The 26,109-nt window shown below is 44.4% G+C and overlaps 1 protein-coding gene across 3 annotated transcripts in view; it reads left to right on the top strand.

Annotated features, from left to right (window-relative positions):
- The window catches only part of Rnf157 (ring finger protein 157), a 75,309-nt gene that overhangs the window by 5,275 nt on the left and 43,925 nt on the right, over positions 1-26,109 (top strand). For all 3 annotated transcript variants that reach the window (XM_027425591.2, XM_027425592.2, XM_027425594.2), the window contains exon 2: positions 14,017-14,135. In XM_027425591.2, the coding sequence (XP_027281392.2) occupies positions 14,017-14,135 (119 nt within the window). The remainder of the gene's footprint in view (positions 1-14,016; positions 14,136-26,109) is intronic.

Below are 26,109 nucleotides of genomic sequence, written 5' to 3'. Positions count from 1 at the left end.
CTTTTTTGTTTTGCTTTGTTTTTGGAGACATGGTTTCTTTTGTAGCCCTGGCTGTCCTGGAACTCGCTTTGTAGACTTGACCCACCTGAGTCTCCTGCCTCCTGAGGATCTAATACCCTCTTTTGAACTCCTTGGGCATCTGCACTCATGCACACACCCACACACCTATCTATACTCAAAACTTCTTAAAAATTAAATCTTTTAAAAAGAGAATATGGTATGTGTGCAACCAAGGCATATTTTAGATCAATGGGAGAAAATATTGAGCCAGGAATAAATACATTTATTATCAGATGACCTTTTTTTGAGAAAGAGAAAGAAAGTCTCATGTATTCATGGAGAGAGAGAGAGAGAGAGAGAGAGAGAGAGCACATCCCGTGTTCATGTGGTCCATGCTGACTTTGAACTGATCTTTCCTCTCTACCTGTGAAGTATTTGGATTGCTGAGTTTGTCAAAAACAATTTGTGGTGAGGAGTAAGACATTATAGTGGAGAAAGTCTTTTCAACAGATAGTGCTGGGATGATTTTATATTAACAAAGAATAAAATAATCTTAGACCCTTTGTAAGCTGGAATGTAGCTGAGTGCAGAGTACTTGCCGAGTGACTGAGACTATCTGGGCACAAACCCCAGCAGGGTTGGGGACATCAGAGCCTTTATCTTTTTATCACCAAAATTTTAACTCAAAATGGGCCATGTGATGACAACCAGAGGATAGGAAGAAACATTTGCAAGTCGAGTATAGTAGAGGATTTTTATCTAGTTTTTATCTAGAATACACAAAGAACTTTACAACTCAGTAATTAGTCCAACTAGCTGGTCTTTGTGGCCTTTAATCCCAGTCCTTGGGAGGCAGAGGCAGGCAGATCTCAGTGAATTCAAGGACAGCTGGAACTATGTAGTAAAACCGTGTCTTGAAAACAAGATAAAGGTAAAAGGGAAAGTACTTGATGGACATGTCAAAAAAAAAAAAAAAAAAAAAAGGAAAAAAAAAAACGGTGACTGATAAGCACATGGAGAGATACACAGTATCTACCCTTGGGGAAATACTAATCAAAATTTTGTATGATTAGAAGCTGGGTGTGGTGACTCATGTCTGCAATCCCGCCTCTCAGGAGGCCAAGGCAGGAAGATTCTAAGACTAGCCTGGGTTACAGAATTAGATCTTGCCTTTCCCAAAAGAATGCTTCTGTTAGACAATAAGTCACACCCAATAGCACATCTGTTAGCAGAAAAAATAGTAACAAGCATTGTAAGGATGTGGAAAAGTGGAACCTCAGAATTGTACCCAGAATACAGGATGGTTCACATGGTGAGCTCTGTATTGAGGTAAGAACACTGAGTTTGGAGGACAGCCTGGGCTACAAAGTAAATTCCAGGTTAGCCTGGGCCAGAGTGAGACCCAGCATAAAAATAAAAACAGGAAAAAAGTCTTAAGCTATTTTAGAATTTCTCAAATGGTTAGTTATTGTATGATTCATCAGTCATACTGCTTCTTATATAGGCACAAGACCCCCCCAAAAAATCCACACAAAATTTACACATGAATATGATTTTTCTCAAAATAGTGAAAAGGTAGAAATTACTCAGGGATGAATGGAACAACCGACAAGTAGACATGACAAATACAGACAATGGAATTATTGCTGGGTCGTGAGAGAGTGGGGCACTGACTGTTTAAACATGAGTGACTCTTGAAAACAGTATGCTAAGTGAGAGAGCCAAGGTCAGAATGACGGAGACAGAGTAGATCACCAAAAGCTGGAGAGGTGGGACTGTTCATGGGCTTTTTTTTTTTTTTTTTTTTTCAAGACAGAGTTTCTCTGTGTAGCTTTGGAGCCTATCCTGGCACTTGCTCTGGAGACCAGGCTGGCCTCGAACTCACAGAGATCCACCTGCCTCTGCCTCCCGAGTGCTGGGATTAAAGGCGAGCGCCACCAACACCCTGCTCATGGGCTTCTTTTAGGGCAGTGAAAATGTTCTAAAGTTAGATAAGGGTGAGTGGTGCTGAGCCCTGAATATACCACAGACCACACACACACACAAATGCACACACGCACCCTCACACATGCACACACGCCACACCTACTATATATATATTTGATTATTTGTCTATCTGCATATCTATACATCTGTCTACATATACATAGTCAAACCATGTATGCATTTTTTTTTTTTAGATGAGTCCTCAAGTAGCTCAGGCTGGCCTTGAATTTGCTATGTAAGTGAGGGTAGACCTTGTTTCTACCTCCCGAGGGCCGGGATTAAAGGTGTGTGCCCCACCAACTGACAAATTAGGTGAATTATAGGTAAGGAAGTTACATTTCAAACTAAAGTTAAGAGTTAAATCTAAAATCTTAGAAGATACAGGACAAACCATTTGATTTGGGTTATTCAGAAGTTAGAAATGATAACAAAAGTATAAGCCAATGGCATGTTTTTGTTGTCTCAACACTGGGGATCGAACCCCAGGGCCTTACAAATGCCAGGGAAGGGCTCTGCCACCCAGCTATATCCCCAGCTCTCAAGCATAAGTAAACAAAGGATAAATTGCATTCCTCCAAGATTAAAAACACACATTTCTAAAAGAAGCTGAAGAAATGGCACTGGATGGAAGCACACACTGCTGCTTTTCAGGAACCTGGGGACCACAGCGGGAGGCTCACAGTCATCTGTATCTCCAGCTCCAGGATCCAACTCTCTGGCCTCTGAACTCCAATACTCACATGCACAAGCCCACACATAGGCACTCCCACATACATAGATCATTTAAAATATTACAATAAATCTTTAGAAAAAACAAAACAAAACATTGGGCTAGAATGTCCAGAGGACCTGAGTTTGGATCCCAGCACCCACGTGGCAACTAACTGTAACTACAAGTCAGACATCCAGGCCAAAAAAACACCAATGCAAATAAAAATAAATACATTATAAATTTTTTTTTAGCTGCAGGGAAATTAGAATATGAATTGCTAAGGGGAAATGTAAAATAGTACAGCCACTTGGGAAAGAATTTGTCAGTCTTGAATGTTAACCATGGGCTAGTAAGATGGCTCACTGCATGAAGAAGCCTGACATCTTAAGTTCAAGCCCAGGTTCCCACAGAGTAGAAGAAGAGAAGAAACCCCCACCAACTGTCCTTTGAAGTCCACACATAAGCTCTAGCACGTCTCTGTGTGTGCTCATAAATAAGTTGTAAAATGTAATTATATGTTAAATATGAGTTTAGCTTATGATGTATCAATTCTGCTCCTTCATATCAGTCCAAAAGAAATGAAGGTAGGGACTGGGGAGATGGCCCAGTTGGTAATGTGCTCACCATGCAAGCCCAGGGCCCAAGTTCAGATCCCCAGCACCCACGTAAAAAGCCAGTACCAGGTATATGGAATCCCAGCCCTGAGGAGGCAGAGACAGGCAGGTCCCTGGAACTCAAGCTACCTAGCATATTTGGAGTGTTCTAGGCCAGTGAGAGACCTAGTCTCAAAAAACAGGGCCATATTTATTCTGGATTGTGTTCAGAATGGATGAATCTTTTCCTGAACAGAATCTGTTGAAAAAAAAACAAGTTTGATGGTTCCTCAGCTCTATCATCTCAGATTTACCTCTGACTTTCACATATCTACAGGAATGCCCCACCCCGGCCATAACATATAAGATTTGGTCTAAAATGTCAAGATGATTTCAATAGTAAAAATAAGTCTTTAGCAAGGAGCGCTGATGGGCAAGGAGGTGGCAGGGTTCTCCTAGAAAAGAACATGTTTTTAACAAGATGTGTTTATTGTTATTTTATGTACATTGGTGTATTGTGTTTATTGTTATTTTATGTACATTGATGTATTGCCTGCCTGTTTGCGTGTGTGCGTGTGTGTGTGTGTGTGTGTGTGTGTGTGTGTGTGTGTGTGTGTGTGTGAGAGAGAGAGAGAGAGAGAGAGAGAGAGAGAGAGAGAGAGAGAGAGAGAGATTACCTGGAACTATAGTTAGAGACAGTTGAAAGGCAGTCAACACTCTAAACCGCTGAGCCATCTCTCCAGCCCACTTTTGTTTCTTTTGAGATAGGCTTCTTTTGAGATAGGCTCTCTTGCTGACCTCAAGCTCATGAGGTAACTAAGGATGACCTTGAACTGTTGTCCCTCTGCCTCTGCTACCATGCTTGGCCAATCTTACCACATTTTATAAGGAAGAAGGGACTGCTCCAAGAGCGGCATGCCTTTAATCCCCGCAGTCAGAACACAGAAGCAGGTGGGTGTCTGAGTTTGAGGACAGCCTGGTCTACACAGGGAGTTCCAGGACAGCCAGGGCTGGTTTGAATCTGTCTCAAAAAGATACATACAGCTAAATGTAGTTTTGTTTTGTGTTAAAATCAAGGGCTGCCAGATGTGGTTCACACCTGCAATCCCAGCACTCAGGAGATGGGAGGGTGGATTGTCAGTTCAAGGCCAGTTCAGCCTACTTACTGAAATCCTGTCAAAAAACAAAGGAAAATCACCAAGCTCTCTAGTAGAGCAGTGTGTCCCTGGAACCCCAGATACAAGGGAAGGTGCTTCAGGAGGGAGGCTTAGTCCAGGGGTGCAAGGACAGCCCGTCCTCCTCCTCTTACCTGCAAACCAAGTTTCACTACAAAAAACTTAAAATCAGGGCCAATAACATACAGATCCAAGAAAGGATTCTCATTTCCACAGAAGAGTTAATGCAGTGCCAGCCTGTGCAACACAGTGACACACTGTTTCAAAAGCCAACCTAAATAAAAAAATAGACAAACAAAAATTAGCTTGAATTCGTATTCAATCAGTAGGTTAATATTGCTTAGCAATATTCTGCTCTAAGCTTTTGAGGAGACATATGCAATGTATAACACTATGAATTAAAGTATAATCCATTTTGTCCTAGAAACCCTTATCAGTCAAAAGGATTTTTGCACTGGAAAGGCAGAGGCAGGCAGATCTCTGTGAGTTTGAAGCTAGCCTGTGAGTTCCAGGACAGCCAGAGCTACACAGAAAAAAGAGAAACCCTGTCTGGGGAAAAATGAAAAGGATTTGCTGAGGTGTTTATGTACTTGTTTATCAATGAAAAATGGAGTCAGATATTGGGGTAAGAACCTGAAAGATCAGAGAAGGAGAATAACAGGCACCAGAGGCCTCCCACCACTCCCATTCCTGCCTCCTGTCTATCCACAGTCCTCCAAACTTCTATGGTTAATTTTGGTTAGCTAGTGGCTAGCTCCACCCTCTCACTCCTAGTAAGTTTTATTCGTCAGAACACAATCAAAATGTCACACAGCATTTCCCTCCTTTGGTCTAAATAAAAAGAGAAGGTCTTAACTAACATAGTAAAACTATACACAATAAATAGGATAACTATGTACAAATATATACAGGTAAGAATTACATTAACATTGTCCAGCCCATTTGCTTTGGCAAATTCAGAGAAAATACTCCATTATCTATCTTATCTTGGTGAGTCCAAAGTTTTGTAACTAAATCACTTTATATCCTAACTTATATTACCAACCGGAAATTATCCTTTGTGTCTCTCAACCTTATACACTATATTACCAATAACAACTTGTAAACAACTCCCCCTAAACGATGACCAATGTCTGTAACCTACTGAATGGCAAAACCCACCCACTCCACCTCTTGGGAATGTGGTCGTTGTGTTCTTAAAATCACTTCCTGGTGTCTGGGCATGATGGCATTTTTAGGGGATCCTGAAAAAAACTGGGATAATTGTCACGTCCTGGAGAGGTAGCAGTATTTGTTGTCCAGTCTCTGTGTAATGGGAAAGTGTAGGACTTATTTCAAGGCCTGGCTAGAGTAGTCTGTGAGGCTGGACCATCTTAGTTAGCACCCTTGAAATCATCCAGAGCCTCTTTGGGTGTTGTTTGTCAGCTTAGTGTCATTACCACAGCCCAGGTGGGATCATCATTGTGGGGCCCTACCCTCCCTTTGGAGACTTCAAAGGTTGCTGTTAGGCATGGTCATGGTTCACTGCGGAAAGCTCTAACATTTTAAATGTCATATGCAGCAGATCCCGAAGAGGTGAAGGGATCACAATTTGTTATGTGCATCCAGAGTACAAGAACCGTAATTCCAGGTTACCTAATAGAGACTCAAACCAGAGACCATGTACAAGAAGCTAGGTGAAGCCTTTTTCTATAATTAGTACTCTTTATGACCATTAATATCATGATAAAAAGTAATTTTATAAATTTTGAGATAATATTTATACCTTAAAAGTTTTAAAGAGTATAAAAATAAGGCCAAACAAAGATTTATGAGATTTATGGCAATAGAATAATTTTTTTTTTTCCTGTCCCATATCAGGTGACTCTTCTGACATGAGACAGAGATTTTGGATTTTCCTTTAACAAGCATGCTTGGGTTCAGAGAAGGAGAGAGCCACATTCCAACTCCAAAGCCAGCTTTAATTTTTAATTGGATTGGGACTACAAAAAGACCATTTGCCTTATACATCTGTAGAGAACAGCAGAAACAAACATTTGGGAAGACTTATGAATTTTTGTTTTGTTTTGCTTTTTGTTTTTCCCGACAGAATTTCTCTATGTAGCTTTAGAGCCTGTCCTGGAACTTGTTCTGTAGATCAAGCTGGCCTATACCGCCCAACTCATATATATAAGTTTTTAAAAGTTGCTTTTTTTTTTTTTTACCCTTTTCTTCCTTCCTTTTTTCCTTTGCTTGTTGAGACTAGTGAGAAAGATCAACCATTTGCAGTTTGAACAGAGATTGCCATCTGCCTGTCCTGCCTTAGAGAAATCGGTCAGTACACTTGCCACTGAGCTATATCCCTAGTTTAGTGAACCATGAGTTCTTTTTAAATGCATTCACTTTTAAGACAGGTGTGGTGGTGCAAGTCTTTAATCCCAGCACTTGGAAGGCAGAAGCAGGAGTCTCTCTCAGTTTGAGGCCAGCCTGGTCCACAGAGTGAGTTCCGGGACAGCCAGGGCTACACAGAGAAGGCCAAACAAACCCTGTCTCAAAAACAAAACAAAACCAAAAGCCCATTTACTTTTATTATTCTTAGTTATGTGTAGGTCTATTTTCCAGCATCAGGGTGTGTACGAATGAGGCAGGCGCCCGGAGAGGCCAGAAGCCTATGCTGTGTGGATCCTCATGCTGTGTGGAGCCCGAGTTACAGGCAGTTGTTACCCAGCTGATATAGGTGCTGGGAGTCAAAATCCAGTCCTCTGGATGAGCAGGAAGTGCAGCCACACTAGTGAGCCATAGAGGCCAGGCAGTGGTCGTGCACACCTTTAGTCCCAGCACTTGGGGAGTCGGGCAGGTGGATCTCTGTGAGTTCAAGGCCAGCCTGGTCTACGGAGTGAGTTAGGACAACCAGGGCTACACAGAGAAACTCAGTCTCAAAAAAACAAAACAAAACAACAACAAAAACCCTCTGTGTGTGTGTGTGTGTGTGTGTGTGTGTGTGTGTGTGTGTGTGTATGCATGTTTGTGTTATTGTGTATTTATGTATGTGTGTATATATGTATACACACATATGTATATAATCAATAAAAATTGTGGTGTATTTTAGTTTTACAAATATCTCGTAGCTCTGCTCCTCTGAAATGGCTGAGGAATGATGACTGACAAGGTAGCATTGAAAGCTTCTAACATGCAGACCATGGTCTCCAACTGGCATTTCCCACTAATAGGATCTAGAGTTCAGTGACAGTCACATTCTGTGTCTAGGGAAGGAAATGTACAAGTTGGGCTAGAAGATCTTATCTGTGTCATACAGCAAGAATCTCTCAAAAACTTGGACTCCGGTCCAAAGGACTCGAAAGAACTGGGGGTGCAACTCAGGGATAGATAGGGCACTAGTCCAGCATACATCATGCCCTGAGTTCAGTCCCTACTACACACACACACACACACACACACACACACACACACAAACACAAACACACACACGTGTACACACATACACACACCTCACATGCATACAAAATAAACAAACAAACAAATACATTGAAAACTCATGAATATTTTGACAGACCAGGTTAGGAGGGCCGAGCCTAAGCTACAGAGCCTGTTTATAGAAAAAGAAAGAAAAAAATTTATTTGTGAAGATTTCCATCAACCAAAAATAGCATTCAACGTCATCTTCAAGCCGTAAGGCACCTCTGCAGAAACGCATGCACACACTCTCAGCTGTGCTCTTTCGTATGTCCACACAGAAGACAGGCTAGAGCCTACAGCCTTAGAGCATGACCCTGTCTGACTTTTCCTTTTCCTGTACCGCACTATGGAAAAGAGGGACAATGCCTGAGATGAGAAAATGCTCACACCGATAAAGCCCAGGGAGTGCTTCCTTTGTGGCAGAGGCTTGTAAACAAGGATTGTGAATCAGACCCTTTTATTCTCAGAAACATCTCGTTTCCTACACCAACCTGCAATCTTCTGTTTCTCTTATCTAATGGAGGGACCAGTAAGTTCACCACACACTCCCCTGTCCAGAATAAAATAGGAAATGAAACAGACTGAAGACTGCGTTGCCCTTTATAATTTTACAAACAAAAGCCTAAGACTTCTGAAACCAGATAGAAAATTAAGACCAAGAGATGTTTCCAACACATAATTACTGTGTAACATGCCAAAGAGCAAAACAGCACTGTATGTTTGGACCCCAAGTAATAATAAGTGATTTACTTACTGTGGTGAAATTCCAAACCTAAACCTTTAAACTTTCTCAAGCCATGAAAATTTTATATTGTATAGGACAGACATAAGTAATTTTATATTTTAGCCACTATCTCATGCTAATAGTTCTTGCAGAGAAGCCATCTCTTTGCATATTTTTCTCTTATTAAGGACACAGCATCAACAGATACCCTGCTTGTAAGTGGAAAATATTAATCTTACTATTTAATTTTGGAATAATGGAGTCATACACCTAATTATTGAAATAAATGCATCTGTATTTAAAAATAACTTTTTGTGTAATGTAGCTCAACAACAAAGCTCAGTAAATTTAATGTGGTCACAGCTGGGAGATGCCAGTGTTGGGATAAAATCTAGCTCTGTTTTATATGAAGTCTGTTTTTGTTGCCTTTATCATGAAAGAAGAAAGAAAAGAAAACCAAACCAAAAAAAAAAAAAAAATGGAAGAGGGCAGTTGTTAGCTGTCACAACACCTGGTTCAATTGATTAGTCACATAATAAATGTTCTTTGTTCTAATAAATGACAAAGAAAGAAGGATGGTTGGTGACGAGGTTTCAGAGGCGATGGAAACAGTTGGGGGCAAGAGAAGAGAAGGGATTATTCAACTGAACCAGGCGCTTGGCAGCTAACAACTGCCCTCTTCCTTTTTGGGGGAGGTTGGCTTCCTTCTTTCCCTCCCTCCCTCCCTCCCTCCCTCCCTCCCTCCCCCCTCCCTCCCTCCCTCCCTCCCTTCCTTCCTTTCTTCCTTCCTTCCTTCCTTCCCTGCTCCCACCCTCTCCCTGTCACTCTTTTGTGATAAAGTCAACAAAATACAGGTTCACTTAAACAGAGCTAATTTTATCCCAACACTGGCATCCCCCAGCTGTGACCACATTAAATTTATTGAGCTTTGTTGGTGAGCTACATTAAGAATGGGAGGACTATCTGGATCACTCTGGAGGCAGAAGCAGGCCCTTATCTATGAATTTCAAGCCAGCCAGGGCTACATAGTGAAATTCTGTCTTAAACTAAACAAACAAAACCCTAGTGGGCCATGGACCACTCCTAAGTAACACTGCACACAGCTCTAATCCTAGCACTTGGGAGGCAGGTTTTATTTGTTGTCATTTTTTTTTTTTTTTTTTTTTTGAAATAAGGTCTTGCTATACGACCTGGCACTTAACTATGTGCCCAAAGCTAGGCTTGTAAATGCAGCAATCCTTCTGCCTCAGCCTCCTGAGAGCTGGGATTACAGGGAGTGGTGGTTTGAATGAGAATGGCCTCCACAGGCTCAAGTATTTGAATGCTTAGTCAATCAGTTGATGTGCTGTTTGGGAAGGATTTGGAGGTGTGGCTTTGTTGGAGGTGGTGTGGCTTTGCTGGAGGAGGTATGTCACTGGAAATGTGAGGTTTAAAAACCTTTGCCAGGCTCAGTATCTCTCTATTTGCTGCATATCAGCATGTAAAGTTCTCAGCTGCTGCCCCAGAGCCATACCTTAATAATAATGGACTAACCCTCTGAAACTATGAGCAGGCCCTTGATTAAATGCTTTCTTTTATAAGAGTTGCCAAGGTGTCTCTTCACAGCAGAAGCCAACAGTAAGACAAAGGTGTGAGCCACCATGTCTAGTGAGGCAGTGGGAATTGTGTCAGCATACTGGAATATTTTAGAGGGATGGAAATGTTCTCAACTGGACTCATGGCCTGGACTCATGGCCATGGTTACCAAAACTACCAAGTTGTGCAAGGCATGGATTCTGTATTGGGTTACTCCTCAGTAAGGCCATTAGTCATTTTTAATAAAATAAAGATCTTGATCTCTAAAAGGATGGAATTATAGGGAGCAAATGGCATTGAGGGTAGACTTTAAAAGCTGGTTCCAGAGTCCCAAGCAGCCCAGTATAGAGAAGAGCATTCATTGTGTCCTAGAGACTGGAAATGTCTGTGAGAGACTAAGAGACTGACAGACGACTTAGTCAGTTTGGCAAAAATTCGTCTTAGAATGCTACTGAGAAGTGAAACTTGGCAGGTGGGCCAGGGGTGGGGTGTGGGTGAATGCATAAACCTATCATCCCAGTGGAGGATGGAGAGTTTGAGGCCAGCCTGAGCTACTTACCCAGTTCAAAGCCATCATGGGTACACAGGACGACATCTTGTTTCAAAAACAAACAAACAAAACAAAACAAAATAGCATATAGGAAAAAGCCAAAAGTGAGAGGAGCAAAATTGTGTTAGAAAGATTTGTTTTGTTTGCTTGTTTTTTGAGACAGGGTCTCTGTGTAGTTCTGACTGCCTCTGTCAATCAGGTCAGCCTCAAACTCAACAGAGATCCACCTGCCTCCACCTCTGCAAGCCAATCAATCCCCAGTGACCTGCCTCATATTCCTGCTGAAGGCTGCCAGGGCCTACACTAAACTCATGTTGTACAACTCTAGATACCAAGCTGGCTTCTTTTCGTTTGGGGGCTTTTGTTTTGTTTGTTTGTTTGTTTTGAGACAGAGTTTCTCTATCCCTGGCTGTCCTGGATCTCACTCAGTAGATCAGGCTGGCTTGGAACTCACAGAGATTCACCTGCCTCTGCCTCCCGAGTGCTGGGATTAAAGGCATGCGCCACCACCGCCTGGCAGAACCTTCTTTTTCTAATTTCACCTATGAAACATGCAAGCCCTGATGTATAGGGAATACATCTCTCTCAGAGGCAGCAGCAATGGCTCTGTTTATTTGAGAAGACTGCCTTCTACTGAAGGCAACCAGGCACCTCAGCTGTATCAATTATGCGCTTGGAAAATGGGGCCAGCAAGTGTGTGCCATGAATAATGGATAGTGATGCTGTCCTGGGACACTGCATGCTCCAGGTTCACCTGGCTCCCTCAAGCTGCAGCTCAGTGTTGCTTTGATTTGGGCACTGTTGCTCTCTGCACGTGGTTCCCTGATCACACTCTGGTCAGTGATCTTAGCCACATGTTGGGTTTAATAGGTGTTTCTGGACTAAAGCTCCATGCCTAGAAAGTAAAATCTGAATGTCCAGTTCCGTTTTTCTATTACAGCTGTCTTCTCCTTCCCTCTTCCTGTGGCTTCTCCATAACCAAAAATGCTAAAACAGTTTTTGAGCTTGCTGAAAGATCTCAAAAATCACATCTGACTGGGAGTTTAGATCTCTCTTAGCTTTATCCCACAAAAGGCTTCGTGGCTCCATCACTTGTCTGTATTCATCTGAGAATGAGGGTATATGAGAGAACTGACAGGGTGTTCTAGGGTTTGAAGCCTTGCTTTGGATAGATGGTCTACCTTAGAGTCAGGTCAGAGGCATCTGAGGGTGCAGGGTATGGTGCCACACACCTGTAAGCTTAGCACTTGGGAAGTAGAGGCAAGAGTTCAAGGCCAGCCTGAGCTACTTTAGCAAGTTTGAAGTCATCCTAAGCTACATGAGATCCTGTCTCAAAAACACCCCCCAAAACAAACAAACAAACAAACATCCAAGAAATCTGGAGTAAGAGGAATTTGTTAAAGTTAAAGTTAACTATCAAAGTTAAAATATACAACTAGATCAGAGGTTTTCAACCTTCCTAACACTTCGACCCTTTAATACAGTTCCTCATGTTGTGGTGACCCCAACCATAAAGTTATTTTTGTTGCTACTTTCTGACTGTAATTCTGCTACTGTTACAAACTGTAATGCAAATATCTGTGTCTTCTGATGGTCTCAGGAGACCCCGTGAAAGGGTCCTTTGACCTCAAGGGGTCATGACTCACTGGTTGAAAACCTCGGCAATGGATGATTGCCAGTATCCCTAAGCTTCTTGTTTTGAACGTTGAGGTTCTCCTTTGTAGCCTGTGCTGGCCTTGAACTTCAGGTCCTTATGCCTCAGTCTCCCAAGTGCTAGGATTACAGGCGAACACCCTCGAGCCTTGCCTGGCTGCCTCCCTGGTGCAGTGTGCGTGTGAGGAGCCTTCATTGGAAGGGTTATGGGGGTGTAAAGTTGCAGATGGGCAGGTGCTGTGTGTGGGTGAAAAGATCCAGGCAAAGATGACTTGTGTGTATAAATATGGTTGACACCTATAGTTAAGATTCTGCAGAGATGGCTCAGCAATTAAGAGCACCGACTGTTCTTCCAAAGGTCCTGAGTTCAATTCCCAGCAACCACATGGTGGCTCACAACCACCTTGAATGAGATCTGGTGCCCTCTGCTGGCATGCAGGCACAAGACTGTATACATAATAAATAAATAAAAATCTCTTTCGAGACAGGGTTTCTCCGTGTAGCTTTGGAGCCTATCCTGGCACTCGCTCTGGAAACCAGGCTAGCCTCAAACTCACAGAGATCCACCTGCCTCTGCCTCCCGAGTGCTGGGATTAAAGGCATGCGCCACCAACGCCCGGCTAAATAAATAAAATCTTAAAAAAAAAAAAAAAAAAGATTCTCAACTGCTGAGGAACCACTTCAATGCGAAGCGGAAAAATGAGGACCAGGCTGAGCCTGGTAGTATACACGCCTGCAATCCTGGCCGTGGGAGGCTGAGGTAGGCAGAAAGGTCATGAGTTCCAGGTCTGCACGGGCTACACAGATTAGAACTCTGTCTCAAAAAACAAACAGGAGGCTGTGGCAGAGGTGCATGCTTTTAATCCCAGCACTCCGGGAGGCATTTACAGGCGGATCTCTGCTTTCAAGAGCAGCCTGGTCTACATAGTGAGTTTGAGGCTTGCATGGGCTACACAGAGACCCTGTCTCAAAAACAAAACCAAGTAGGGCCCAGGGAGCTAGCTCGGTTAGTTAAGTGCTTGCTGTAGGAGCATGAAGCCCTTTAGTTCAGTCTCTTGAACCCGTGTTAAAAACTGAGTGTGAACTGCCTGTAGACTAAGCCATGGGAAGGTGGGGACAGGTGAATCTTTGGATTTGGTGGCCAGCTAGTCTAGCTGGTGGTGAGCTGCAGGCCCCAATGATACTGACCCTGGCACTACACACACACACACACACACACACACACACAGTGTACACCCATGTCCATACATATACAATGTATCCCCTCCACGCATGGTGTACACCCACCCACCCGCACACACAGTATATACCCCACACACATATGCAGTACACAATCATTCATTCATGGGCAATTCATGGACTTTCTTGCCCGACTCAAGCTTGTTGCAGGAACAGTAGTGCCCTCTTTTGTTTGTCGTTGGGGTTGTCTAATATGTTTTTGCTGATTTTGTGCCAGGGTCTGAAATCAGGAGAAGAAATTGATCTGATTCTTTGTTTGAAATCTTAACCTCTTTTTAAACTTACAGCATTGTTTGCTCCGTCCAGTCTGACATCATCTGCTTGTCTGATTCTTTGTGTTTGTCACTCTCTAGGCAGCTATTTCGCCAGCCACTTCATCATGGGAGGAGAGAAGTTTGATTCCACGCATCCGGAAGGATACCTGTTTGGAGAGAACAGCGACCTGAACTTCCTAGGGAATAGGCCAGTGGCGGTAGAGTATAATCTTTTCCCTGACTGTGAAGCTTGGGGCTCAAGTGACCAATTCCAACAGCTCTGTGAAAAACAAGTTTGTTGGTACAGCAGGGGGCTTGAGGAGCCAGGTGTGCCACTAAGCTGGGGGAAACCCAAGATAAGTTGTTGCAGCCTGGGGGTTAGGGGTGGGAGGTCTCAGAGTTTGGAACTTTGCTGAGGATTCGCACTTTCCCCGAAAGGCTCTGACCGGTGCCCTCACTTGCATCCCTCCTGGTGGCACTGTTCCTGTTTGTCTGTCACTTTCTCTGTTTATGACCTGCCTCCCTCTTGTAAAAAGCAAGGACTGTGTTTACCATTGTACACCAGACCCAGCATAAAGCAGGATACCAAGTGATAAGCCTTGGTTAGTATTTGTTGAGTGAAAGAATGAAGTCTCCCTGTTTTTGAGTTGTGACAGGTGAGGCTGAGGCAAGAGGACCCCTGAGCTACAAGGACTGTAGCTACAGCCACTGCAGCTGGCTCTGTAGACTTTTATCTCTGTGCCTACATGAGCTGTTGTAAGCCCAGCTGCCAATGGGGGCTAGGGAGATGGCTCAGGGGTTAAGAGCGCTGGCTGTTCTTCCAAAGGACCCCGGTTCAATTCCCAGCACCCACATGGCAGCTCACAACTGTCTGGAATTTCAGTTCCAGGGGACTTGACACCCTATATGCTGACCTATATGAAGGCAAAACACCAATATACATAAAATAAATAAGTTTTGGAACAAACAGACAGCTACCCAGTGCTCTTGACTGATCTCTGTGTGCTAAGGAAGGCTCCAGGCACTGTTCTCCACATGCAGACCTCCCTGAAAGAGGACTGTTTTTAAGGGCCAGAGATTGAATCTACAGCCTTACCCATGATAGGAAAGTGCTACACATCTTCAGGCCTCAGAGGACTATTTTTATCTTGCTGGTTTTTGAGACAGGGTCTCTATTATATAGTTCTAGAATTCATTATGTAGACTGAGTTGGTCTCAAACTCGCTGAGATCGCACCTGCCTCTATTCCAGAGTGCTGGGATTAAAGGTGTGGACTACCAAACGCAGGTTTGTCTTTTTGTTTTGTTTTGTTTTAAACTGTTTCACTTGGTAGTTCAGACTGTTCTGGAACTCACTATGTGGCCTAGAACTCATGGTAGGCTTTCTGCTTTGGCTTCCTGAACACAGGAGTGCAAATCTGATCCACCGGGTCTGCTTGTCCCAGGACCTCCTATCACTCTCCTTTCATCAGTGAGAGACCTGGAGTTCTGAAAGTTGAGTAATGGCAGCAGCTGGCATTCAGGAACTATGTCCTAGGCCCTGGGCTCCTGCCCTGTTGTTCTACATAAGTTCTTCTCACCATTCATGAGGAGGTCTTCCTTGTTAAAAATCAGTTCTCTCTTCACAAACCTGCCATATGAGTGGGGCAGATAGAGCACACTAAGAGGAAATGTTTCCATAAGAGTAAAGATCTGGAGAAACTGAGTCCTGTAGGAACTGAGGCTGGGGGGGGGATCCTAGGGGGGCATTGCTGGGGTGCACAAGGGCTTGGGTGGGGCTTTGAGAACTGACTGTTGAATGGGCGGATGCGAAAAGGGATCTCACCTGGAGTGAGGCACTGAGCACAGGTCTAAAGGTATTCTTGTATTTGTAGACTTGGCAGACATTTACTGAACAACTACCATGTGCCAGGTACTGTGTGGTAGGTGCTGCTGTGGACCCTGGGCTGAAGTGACGGCCTTTGCTCCTCCTGAAACAAATGAGGAAGGGCAAGCTGGCCTATGGCAAAACAAGAGTGGAGAGAGAGTGGGCCACAGTACCTGAGAGGTGTCCATTCCTTAGGGCGACCTGGTGATGGACCTCTGTCTGAGCTTTCCTTTGTTTTTGAGATAGGGTTTCTCTGTGGAGCCCTGGCTGTCCTAGAACTTCCTTTGTACACTGGACTAGCTTCAAACTCACAGAGATCCGCCTGCCTCTGCCTCCCGAGTGCTGGAATTAAAGGTGTTCCCACCACCTCCCGGCTTAAACTTTAATTTTTAAAGTTTGTTCTTGGCAGTGGTAGTTTGCATCCTTTCTGTCTTGGGCGACCCCTCTTCTAGCATCGTACTTTTAGCACTATCGCCACAGCACTACAAATAAAGGTGCAGCCAGGAGTGCAGATGCATGTCTGTCAACACAGTATTTAGGAGATCTCCATGAATTCAAGGTCAGTTTGGGCCAATGACAAGTTCTAGGTTTGTCTGTGCTACATAAGAAACACACACACACACACACACACACACACACACACACACACACACCCCTTCTGCTTCAGATCAGGTTATGCCAAGCAATATTTATTAAATGTCTTGATTTTGCTCCTGCTGCCTGAGCAGTTAGAGGAATGCTTTCTTTGTCTCTGAGAGGCAGGTGAGGGGGTTTCCTGACTCACCAAGTCAGCTTCTTCCTTTCTGTTTTCTTTCCTAAAATGTGAGGTAGGCGTGTGTGTGTGTGTGTGTGTGTGTGTGTGTGTGTGTGTGTGTGTGTGTGTGTGTCTGTGCGCGAGCGAGTGCGCGTGCACATGCACGTGTACATGTGCTTTTCAATGGCCTCTTCTGGCCGTAAAGATGACTTACAGATAAGCAAAAGTTTCTTACATGATGGCCTCCTTTCCCAAAGGTGAGTCACCTTGTTTACACCTCGATGGAGGCCCGTGAATGACTGAGCTCCTCCTGAATTACTAGGTAGCAGCCTTGACCTTAAATATGAGGCGCCCCCCACCCAAAAATTGACATTGGAGTTCTTGTTGGTATGTTTTTGTAGCAGTCACTAAGTGTATCTAATATTGAACAGAGATTTACTTTTTTGAATCTTACTAAATTGGGTATGGGTGTGGATGCTTGTAATCTGGCACTTTAGAGGCTGAGGAGGGAGAATGTCAAGTTTGTGGCCAGTCTGGGCTACATTTGGAGACACTGTTTCAAAAACCCAAAACAGCCCGGGCGTTGGTGGTGCACGCCTTTAATCCCAGCATTTGGGAGACAGAGGAAGGCAGATCTCTGAATTCGAGGCCAACCTGGAGGCCAGCCTGGTCTCCAGAGCGAGTGCCAGGATAGGCTCCAAAGCTACACAGAGAAACCCTGTCTCGAAAAAACAAAAACCAAACCAAAACAAAACAAAACAAAAACAAAAACAAAAAACTCAAAACAGGCCAGCTGTGATGTCTCACTCCTATAACTCCAACACTTGGGATCCTGAGGCAGGAGAATTGTGAGGCCAGACTGGGCTACAGTATGAGACATTGCCTCAAAAATGAAATAAAATAAAAACAGTGTATAGCCCGCTTCTCCTTTCCTTAAATGGCGTTTGCTAATAATGACCCACATGGACTGTCAGGCTGGTTGTCGTAAGTACTATATGTGTGTTGTTTCATTTTGTCTTCAACCTAATGAAGACTGCCAAGCCTGTGAGGGAGCCAGTCAGCATTAGAGCCCACTGTCCATTCTTCTGTTTTTGTCAGAAGGTCAGGCATACCTAGTCTTTTCTGAATCCCAGCCATGAACCATTTGTGTGGCTTGGATCACCAAGAGCATTTGTGGGTTTGGTTGAGCTCTCAGAGGAAGGACCCAGGATAGCCTCCTGGAGCACTCCCTCCCAGAACAAGCATGTGGTGTGTAATTCCATCTGCCCAGCTGACCTCTGGGCTTTGCCATGGTGCTCTTTATGTTTGATTAGGGGACACCCTGAAACTGAGAGTAGACTCGAAGCTTTAGTTCTGAAGATTGGCTTCTGCTCTCAAGTGACAGGACTGGGTGTCACCTAGTTAGCATCAGGTTGCAGAGGCAGAGGACAGCCTTTTAAAGCCATCCAGCAGCAGGGGCAAGAGATACTCCTTTTTTGGGGGGGAGGGCACAACAGGCAGAGAAATGTGTTGAGTGGTCATATTGAAATATAAATGCCACAGACTTCCTGGCTCCTGGGATTTGTAGGATTTAACGGGTTTTTCCTGTTGTTTCCGAATGTGCAGTTGAGAAGCCTTCCCTCTGCCAGAGCTAGCCATGGTTCTTGCTGGAGTGCTAGGAATCCACCACTTAGCATACTTCATCCAGGCAAAGTGTTAACCAAGTCTTCAGGGTTTGAGTGAATGAGCATATGTATGCATGGAAAGGTGGCTGACTTAAAGTCTTGTTTTTATCTTGCCATGAAACCATGACCTTGGTATCTCTCAGATTACCCACTTATAAAGTGGGGATGTTCTGACTTTAGAGGAATGTCATGCTTGGGAGATGTCCTCGGGTTGCTGGATGGAAAGCAGCCTGGAACAGTGACCGATATATTTGCCAATGTTTCAGCCAGTTACTCCTCCCCCTGCCTCTGATTAAGGGTGGATGGACCATCCATCCACTGTGTTTTTACTTTATTGCTGGCTTATCTTTACAGCACTCATGTTGAATGTATGGCCTCATGCACATGAAGCAAGCCACCCACCACTGAGCTGCACCCTTAGCACATGCATTGGGTTTGAAGTACTGGTTGGATTTTTTTTATTTTTGTTTTTTGTTTGTTTTTGGCAGAGTCTTCCTATGTAGCCCAGGCTGGCCTCAAACTCAAGATACTCCTGCTTTATCTCCAAAGAAGTGGGGTTACGAGCAAGCACCCCCATTCCCTGCCACTGCTGGGGCTTGTGAAGGCCTCTGGGAAGCACTGTGGAGAAATGCACAGTGAAGATCCCTCCCTGCCTGAAGAGTGCAGGCAGAGCAGCGCTGCCCCTTCTTCCCTTACTTAGGACAGGGTTACCTACTCAGTCGGGATTATTGGTCTCTGCAAGGCCTTCCTTCTCACTGCTGTATTCCTCCTGTGGTGGAACAGCCTAGAGCAGTTCCAGCACAGCCTCCAAATCCACAGAGAAACCCTGTCTCGAAAAACCAAACAAACAAACAAAAACCAAACAAACAAACAAAAAAACCCAACTTGGTCTGAGATGGGCACTGTGGTAAAAATCCGATAGTTTTAGCTACTTAGTAAACTGGGACAGGAATCACTTAAGTTCAGAAGTAAAAGACCAGCCCAGACAACAGAGCAAGACCACACATACAGGTCTGATGACCCAAATCTGATCCCTGGAACCCACGGTGGAAGGAGAGAACCAACTCCTGAAAATTATCCTCTGACCTTCATACATGTGCATGACATGCAGGCAGAAAAGATTTTAAGAGAGAGAGAGAGAGAGAGAGAGAGAGAGAGAGAGAGAGAGAGAATATGTCACCTTTAGTTGGGCATGGTAGCACACTTGACTGGGCTACAAGATACTATCATCATCACCACCACCACCACCACCACCACCATCACAACCTTGTTCTTGTTGTAGAAGTGTAGCTTGGTAGTAGACTACCTGCTTTGCAAGGGCATGGTCCTGGGTTGCAGCCCCTGCACTAAAAAACCAGGAAAAAGAATGCATGCCCCCCCACCCCACCCCCGGCACACAGTGCTAATAAGAACATGGAATCTGTGCACGGTGCATTTAGTACAGCTTTTGGGCACATCTCTACAAGAAACACATGTGCTCCTTAGTCCTTACCATCCTTGCTGCAGGGAGCATGAGGAGGAAGTCACAAACAGACTCCAGAGCCCACAACGTGGTGTGAACTGTCAGGACTGGACTAAACTGCAGCCCGGTATCAGACCAAGTTGTTTAAAGGAACTTAATTAAGTATATTAATTTGTAGTCGGGTGTTGGTGGGCACACCTTTAATCCCAGCACTCGGGAGGCAGAGGAAGGCAGATCTCTGTGAGTTCAAGGCCAGCCTGGTCTCCAGAGCAAGTGCCAGGATAGGCTCCAAAGCTACACAGAGAAACCCTGTCTCGAAAAAACAAAACAAAACAAAACAAAAAAGTATATTAATTTGTGAAGTAGGGTTTTGCACAAAATAAGGTTGTGGAATTGAGGTTGGGAGGCAGGGAGAAAGCAGGATTTTTCTGTCAGCCATTTGATAGTCCTGTAGAAAGCAGGGTTGAGTAAGCAGCCTCTCCTCTCACCGTGATGTGCTGAGTAAGTGCTATGGGAGAGGAGCCCGAGTGCCCTGGCACAAAGTGTGGGTGTTTTCTAGAGCAGGGGCATCTGAGCATCCTGCATCTAGGGGCTGGAGCAGACTGTCCAGGGAGGGAGGCCTGGGGAAGGCACTGGAGGTGAATTAATAGCAGCAGGAGGAACAGCAGTCTCAGTGCACTTGGTCTCCAGAGCAGAGCAGTCTGTAAGGATTGGACTGTGGGGGCACAGGAAGGACAGCTGGACCGTGCCTGAGGGGCTGTGTGAGCAGATTAAGGTGATGCTTAGTCACTCAGCCTCAGAGAGGCAGGGCTTTTGTTGTTGTCCTCCAGATGTGACCATATTCTAACCCTAGACTGGAGATGGATAAGTCTGGGTATATTTACTGGCAAACCATGAACCAGAGACTCCAGATTAATTGGGCCTTTGAAGGTTGCTCACTCCTATAATCCTAGCACACAGAGAAGGCTGGAGCAGGAAGATTGCTGTGAGTTAGAGGCCAGCATGAGCTACAGAATGAGACTTTAGCCCAAAAAAGCCCAAACACATACACACACAAATACACACACACACACACACACACACACACACAAACACACATACATAAACACACACACAAACACACACACATAAATACACCCACACACACAAACACACATACATAAACACACACACAAACACACAACATAAATACACACTTACACACACACACACACATAAACACACACACACAGACAAGATTCTTGGTTGACTGAAGTCAATGAAATAGGACATGGCATGCTTAGAAACATCAGGTAGTAAGTGTGGTTTTATCTGTCTGGCACATAGACTTCAGGGTTTAGTTTTGTGAATTAAAATGATAGAGGTCGCAGTGGAGCCTGGATTTAGGAGAGAAAGGGAAGAAGGTCTCTAGGAATGAATTGCTGGGTGAGTGAGGAACAGGAGTGTGTGTGCAAGCTGTAAACCTAGTGCATTGCCTTGCTCATGTAGGAATTTCAAAACCACTTTAAATTGTAACGTATTATACTCACTAGAAGAAGAAAGAAGAGATTGTGTCTGATTTTTCTTTTGATATTTGCATTGCTAGGCATTAAACCCAGGGCTCTTGGAGGCTAAGCAAGCTCTTTACCACTGAGTTATACCTGTGGATTCAGGGATCAAAATTCATGGGACCAGGCTCAAAACAGGTTAATGCAATTTTATTTGGGGAGAGATCACTTACATAAGAAGCAGATGGCCGCCACAAGTTCCCTTCCCAGGGATCCACACAGGCTGCTCTCTGTGACCCGACCAGAAGCAAGAAGAGAGCCACCTGTCCTGATCCCAGACCTAAAACCACTCTCTATCATGTCAGCACCTGTGGCCACACCCAAATGGGCATGGTCATCGCTACAGGTACAGGTGCATATCTATGTATGCATGTATGCATGTATGTATGTATGTATGTATGTATGTATGTATGTATGTATCTCTCCTGCCTGCCTTCTCTGTTTTTAACATTCTTTTTGTGTTGTTTGAGACAGGGTTTCTCAGTGTAGCCTAACTGTCCTGGAGCTTCCTCTGTAGGCCATGTTGATCTCGAACTCTGAGATCCAGAGATCCACCTGCCTCTGCCTCCCAAGAGCTGGGATTAAAATCATGCACTGACACTGTCTGGCAGCCTTTAAGATATCTTTATTTTATATGTGTGAGTGCTTTGCCTGCATGTATGTGTGCATACCATGTGCATGCAATGCCCTCAGAGGAGAGAAGACAGTGGTGGATTGATTACTTGGCACTGGAGTCACAGACAGGTATAAGCCATCGTGTGAGTCCTGGGAACTGAACCCAGAGTCTCTACAAGAACAGATGCTCTGAACAGGCAAGCCATCTCCTCAGCTCCTCACCAGTAGGTATTTAATTGGAGACCAATTAATACACATTTTGAAAGAGCTCTGATGATATAAAGTGAATTGTGGGAGTGAATATAGATGCCCAGTTATCAAATGAAGAGCACACTGATGCGTAGAGAGGTGATTCAATCTAATAACCAACAGGAGAGGTAGAATGTAGACCATAGCAGCCAGAGCATCTTCTGGGCCCTCCCAGAGCATACAGTCACCTGGTGAGTTTTCCTGACTTATAGGTCAGGCCATTCTAGAACGCTGCTGCTCTGTGTAGAACGCTGCTCCTCTGTGTAGAGACTTTTGAAGGCTTCCTCCAAAGACACATCACGTTTCTATTCCTTCAAGGCCTGCCAAAGGATGTATTATTCAGGTCCCTCAACACCTCTGGCATAAAACAAATCCCTCCTCTCTTACTGATATGTGAGCCTATGGTGGGGTGGCCAGGAGGGCAAATGGGGGCCGGTCTGTAGGGCAAGTGTTGCCTCATCAAAGAGGAGAAGGGTAAGGGCAGGTTCCTCCATTTTCAGGGAGAGCAAGTGGCCCCATTCACAGGCCCAGTGAATCTGGGGACCTGGGTTTTCCAGTAAGTATACCCAGACATCTCCATCTCAAGTCTTAGAGTTTACTCAAAGGCCCTTCACATAGCTGACTTGCCTTCACTGAGAGGCCAGCCTGTGCTTAACTGCAGCCTTTCTTTCATTCCCACTCCCTATCTGTCTGTCTGTCTCTTGTATCTCAGGCTAGCCTACAACTCACTTGAACTCCGGATTCTCCAGCTCCTCCTCCCAAGAGCCGAGATCACGGGTGTGCACCACTGTGTCTGTAACTTTATGCTGTGTCTTGCATGCAAATCAGGCATTCTACCAGTTAATTGAGCTACATTCCCAGCTTTTGGTTGTGAGCCAGGATTTCCTTGTATAGTGTAAGGTGGCCTTGAACTTCTGCGGTAGGCTTTCAGGTTCTGGGATTACAGATGTGCATCATAAATTCTGCGGTTCTTAAACACTGTCTTGGGCCTGCAGGGGATGATTGTGTTTCAGTGTTGCCAGAGAAGGCTTTCTGGATGTTAGAGTTGTCTTTACATTGTTATCCACCATATCTGAGGTTGTCATTTTCTCTTTTTGATACATAATGTCTTCTCTCTCTCTCCCTCCCTCTCTCTCTCTCCCCACTCACTTTCTCTTTTGATACATGATGTCTTTCTCTCTCTCTTTTTATTGTTTTTTTGAGACAAGGTTTCTCTGTGTAGTCCTGGCTGTCTGGGAACTGGCTTTGTAGACCAGGCTGGCCTTGAACTCACAGAGATCTGTCTGTCTCTGCCTCCCCTAGTGCTGGGATTCAAGGTGCTCAACCACACACAGCTTGCATGCATGACTTCTAATAACCACCATCCACTCTACAGTCTTGCTGTAACCATCTCTCCTATACCTCCTGTCCCAGAGACATCAAACCAACCAGTGCATTAAATGGCTGCACGGCTCCTGTCTCCCTTCACCTTGCAGAAAAATCCACAGAATGCCAGGAACTGACACCCTTCTATACCCCCCCCCACACACAGTGGGTCCTGTTTACTATCTGGTGGGTAATCCACCTCCAAAATCCCATCTGCAGGAACCACTGCTGTTTTGTTTTGTTCCCAGAAGTCTTGGTATACAGACCTGGCTGACTTTGAGCTTGGTGCTCCTCCTGCCTCCAACTCCTAAGTACTAGGATTCAAGTCTCACACTGCCATTCCAGGCAACTTCTTAGCTTGACTACAGCTACTTTCTGCCATCTAGAGTCTCACTGAGTCTTCTTTTACACAGGTCTGTGATCACTTCCTCTCCCAGTCTCCCCCGTGGGTTGGTTCTTCCTAGACATTTTTCAGCAGCTGTCAGGCACTCACATGCATGCGGGGGTGAGCTGCTGTGGTGACTGCAAGGCCTTCATGCTCAGTTCTTCAAGTTTCAGATATTTGTGGTCAGAGCTGAGAAGCACTGCTTAGTTACACTTCAAAAATGAGAGTTAACCCCATATACATCTAATTTAAAATGTAAACTATACATAGTTTATTGCCTAGATTGGGGAATGAATAAACAGTATTGTTAAGGCTTCCAAAGTACTGGACAAGGATTTTCCTTCTAAAAGATTTTGCTTAAAAATTTTAATATCTGCAGTATCATTTTCTGTTATGTTATTAATAGAAAGTAATAGGCAGTTCTGTCTTGCCACAAGTTGCTTCTTTGTCTCTCTTTCACATTCTCGTGGCTTTTGAGCTTCAGTTTGTGTTAGCCCAGAGTTGTGAAGAGTTTGGTGAGACAATGTAGCATTTCACTAGCTACAAAATAAGGCAGTGCAGCATCACTCCAAATCTCACAGGGGAGAGTGTTCCACAGAAACTCAGGCTTCTTAGGGTAGCAGAAATTTAATCTGAGGTTGGGTTAACTTTAGGACTAAGGAGGAGGCAGAGGCAGGTAGCTCTTTGTGAGTTCAAGGCTGGCCTATTCTTAGTGAGTTCTAGGACAGCTAAGGCTCTATAGAGAGACCCTGTTCCCCCCAAAAAGTGTGTGTGTGTGGGTTTAATCTGTATTAACTTCTAGCTAGCTGTAGTGATTGATGTTTGATGTTTTCTTCAAGTTTTTTGTTTATTTGAAGAAAGGATTTCTTGTAGTCAAGGTTAATTTTCATCTGCTTTAACTTCCCCAGGGCTAGGATTACAGTTGGACACCACATTTATGTGTTTTGTTTTGGTGTGTGTGTGTGTGTGTGTGTGTGTGTGAGAGAGAGAGAGAGAGAGAGAGAGAGAGAGAGAGAGAGAGGAGGGGGGAGGGAGGGAGGGAGGAAGATCGTCTATCTAAAAGGACACTTAACTGTGTCAAATGTGCCACCATGGAAGAAGACCCCAGGCTGTCTGTGTACGACAACCTGTGAAGACTGTTTTTCCTTTGGATTTAAACTCTTCAGGTCTCACTGAAAGTGGCCTGTGGAGCCACCCCAGGCTGTAGGGGACTCCCTGCCTTCTTACCCATTAGACACTGGCTCTCCTGCTTCTCCAGCTTAATGTACAGTGCTCCGTGCCTAACAAACGGGGCCTTTGGCTGTTTTATTTAAACCCTGGAAAGAATGTGTTTTGTCATCTGCAGAGAGCCAAACTATGAGGAGAGGAAACAGATCTATGGCTGCCAGTGCCTGGGGGACAGGCGAGGAGGGTGACTCAAGGTTGTTGGGGGTTGAGAAATCTTGATTTTATTTTTTTTGTTTGTTTGTCAACTTGACACAAGCTGGAGTTATCTGGAGAGCAGAACCTGGAGAAAATGCCCCCATCACACGACTTCCCTCAGTCTGACAACTGTAAAATGAAAATGAACCTTTTCCTCCACAAGTTGCTTTTGGGCATGGTTTTATCACAGTAATAGGACCCTAACTAAGACATTCTTCTCTCTCTCTCTCTCTCTCTTTTGAAATAGAGTCTCTTACCAAGTAGTCCTGACTAACCTGGACTCAGTGCTGCCTGCCTCAGACTCCTGAGTGCTGGGACTCAAGGCCCGATACCTGATGAGAGTTGGAATTTATATCTCTGTTGGAGATTTACTTCTCAAGTCCAGAGGCTAAATTCCAGCATTTTGGGGAAAACCTTCAATCTCTCCAGTCTGAAAGCCCAGTGTGTTCTAATTACATTTACTTCCGGTGCTCTGGGATTTGTAGATAAGTGTTACTTAATTGCTTATATGTCATTTGCATATTTTTTTCCCGGTTTTTCAAGGTAGGGTTTCTCTGTGTAGCCCTGTCCTAGAACTTGCTCTGTAGACCAGGCTGGCCAAGAACTCACAGAGATCCGCCTGCCTCTGCTTCCCAAGTGCTGGGATTAAAGGCGTATGCTTCCACCACCTGGTATCATTTGCATATTCTTTTTAGATTATTTTTTGTTGTTTTTAATTGTATGTGTGTACTTGCACATGTGTGTAGGAACCTTCAAAGTGGCCTTATGGAAGAGGAAAAAAAATAAAAACAAATCAGGCATTCCATGTCATTACAGTTGTTAATCACTGATGACAGCTTGTATTCTTGTGCCATGCCTTTCAA

The sequence above is a fragment of the Cricetulus griseus genome, chromosome 7, assembly GCF_003668045.3.
Source record: "Cricetulus griseus strain 17A/GY chromosome 7, alternate assembly CriGri-PICRH-1.0, whole genome shotgun sequence".
Taxonomy (NCBI): Eukaryota; Metazoa; Chordata; class Mammalia; order Rodentia; family Cricetidae; genus Cricetulus; species Cricetulus griseus.
Note: the sequence above shows the minus strand (reverse complement) of the source record. Positions and strands in the feature narration are given on the sequence as shown.